We start from the raw sequence: 1411 nt of genomic DNA, 5'->3' as shown, positions 1-1411 counted from the left end.
GCATCAGCAGCCTTGTATCTAGATAGAGCATCCAGTATAAAAGCTTGACCCCATTCTGTACATTCATTTAACGCAGTGAGGAGCTTTGACAGTGTGTGGCTAGTGATCTCAAAGATGGGTCTACTGCTATTGTCCTGAATTTCAGCGAATGCCGCGACAGCATTAGCTACAACCATTGGATTATTATCAGATATCAAATCCTTCAGTGATTTTGACTTTCTGATATCATGAACATTCATGGTCACAGTCTGGATTGTGTAACTTCCAGTACATTTCACTATGATGCGATTATCAGTGAATTTTGTTTCTGATTTCAGGGATTCCAGCTTCATCCTGCTGTAAGGTACTTCTGGAGAGCTGCAGGCAACGCAAGGTTCACTCTCAAGATGGTATCCATCAAATTCCACTAAGCCACTCGAAGTAATATATATGCGGGAATTTGGATGGTTAGCTAACAGCTCATTCTGTGAATGAAGTGTCTCAAAGATGCACCTAATTACATCAGAAGTCAAGTCGCTCCTCAACTTGCTCACGGAGTTTCTCACTAAATGCTGAAGTACCCTTTTCAGAAAAGCAGTCAATCCTAGATGCAATAGAGCATTTGTTTGCAAGATAGCGAGCCATGCGGCCCTTGTTTTTGGCAGATGCTCGACCAATAAAAGAAGAGTGGAATATCAGACCATATTTGGGAGTATTTCCTCTTGTTATAGCAGATGCTGTAAAATGACGGGCCCCAACAAGTTTTCTATTGCAAGAGCCAGATGGAAAATCTCGAGTAACCTCGCAGATACCAGAAAAATGAGCAGGAACAGGATATGGATGTTGAGATTTATTGTCGCCGATACTAGGGTGTGATGGATCTATTCCAATGTCAACAAACCCAATAACAACTCCTTCTCCAGCAATATCAAAACCACCATTTTGAGACCATGCTCCTTGTGGCATACCCAAAAATTGTGGAGTATGTGTAGCCGCTGTTCTAACAGAAAAAAACCAAAACCACATTGGACACTTCATCGTTGCCTGATAGTCTCTCTGCCTGCTGTTGGGTAACAAGAACAGCAAATCCATTAATCAGGTAATGGTAGCTATAGAGTTTCAAATTGAAGTCAGCTTGTGAACATTGTGTCTGCTGCTAACTTTGTTGTTTGTTGCAGGTTCTATTTGTTTTGTTGTATTGGAGAGCAGTTATCACGAGTTTGTTACGAAGCAATTGATGTTTAAGAGTTGCGAGGCTTTTCGTATGCATCAGAGATTGCGGTATGACCCCATTTGCGGGAGGAATTCCAATAAGGCCACACAATAACGTCAAAAATCCCGAAAGAAGTAAATCATAATGGTAAGAAGATGGTTTTCGCAAATTGAACTCTTTCTGTTGAGAGAGCTGAGATGCGGCACTATGATCGAAGTA

General features: G+C 41.4%; 1 protein-coding gene across 1 annotated transcript; it reads right to left on the bottom strand.

The window, feature by feature from the left end:
• Positions 1-501: 501 nt before the first annotated feature.
• LOC127081379 (subtilisin-like protease SBT2.3) lies at positions 502-1017 on the bottom strand. The gene has a single exon (XM_051021639.1). The coding sequence runs from the start codon at positions 1015-1017 to the stop codon at positions 502-504; it is 516 nt and encodes a 171-aa protein (XP_050877596.1).
• Between the last annotated feature and the right edge of the window lie 394 nt (positions 1018-1411).

This window comes from Lathyrus oleraceus, chromosome 5 (assembly GCF_024323335.1).
Source record: "Lathyrus oleraceus cultivar Zhongwan6 chromosome 5, CAAS_Psat_ZW6_1.0, whole genome shotgun sequence".
Lineage (NCBI taxonomy): Eukaryota > Viridiplantae > Streptophyta > Magnoliopsida > Fabales > Fabaceae > Lathyrus > Lathyrus oleraceus.
The sequence above is the reverse complement of the archived record's forward strand: the minus strand, read 5'-3'. Positions and strand labels throughout refer to the sequence as shown.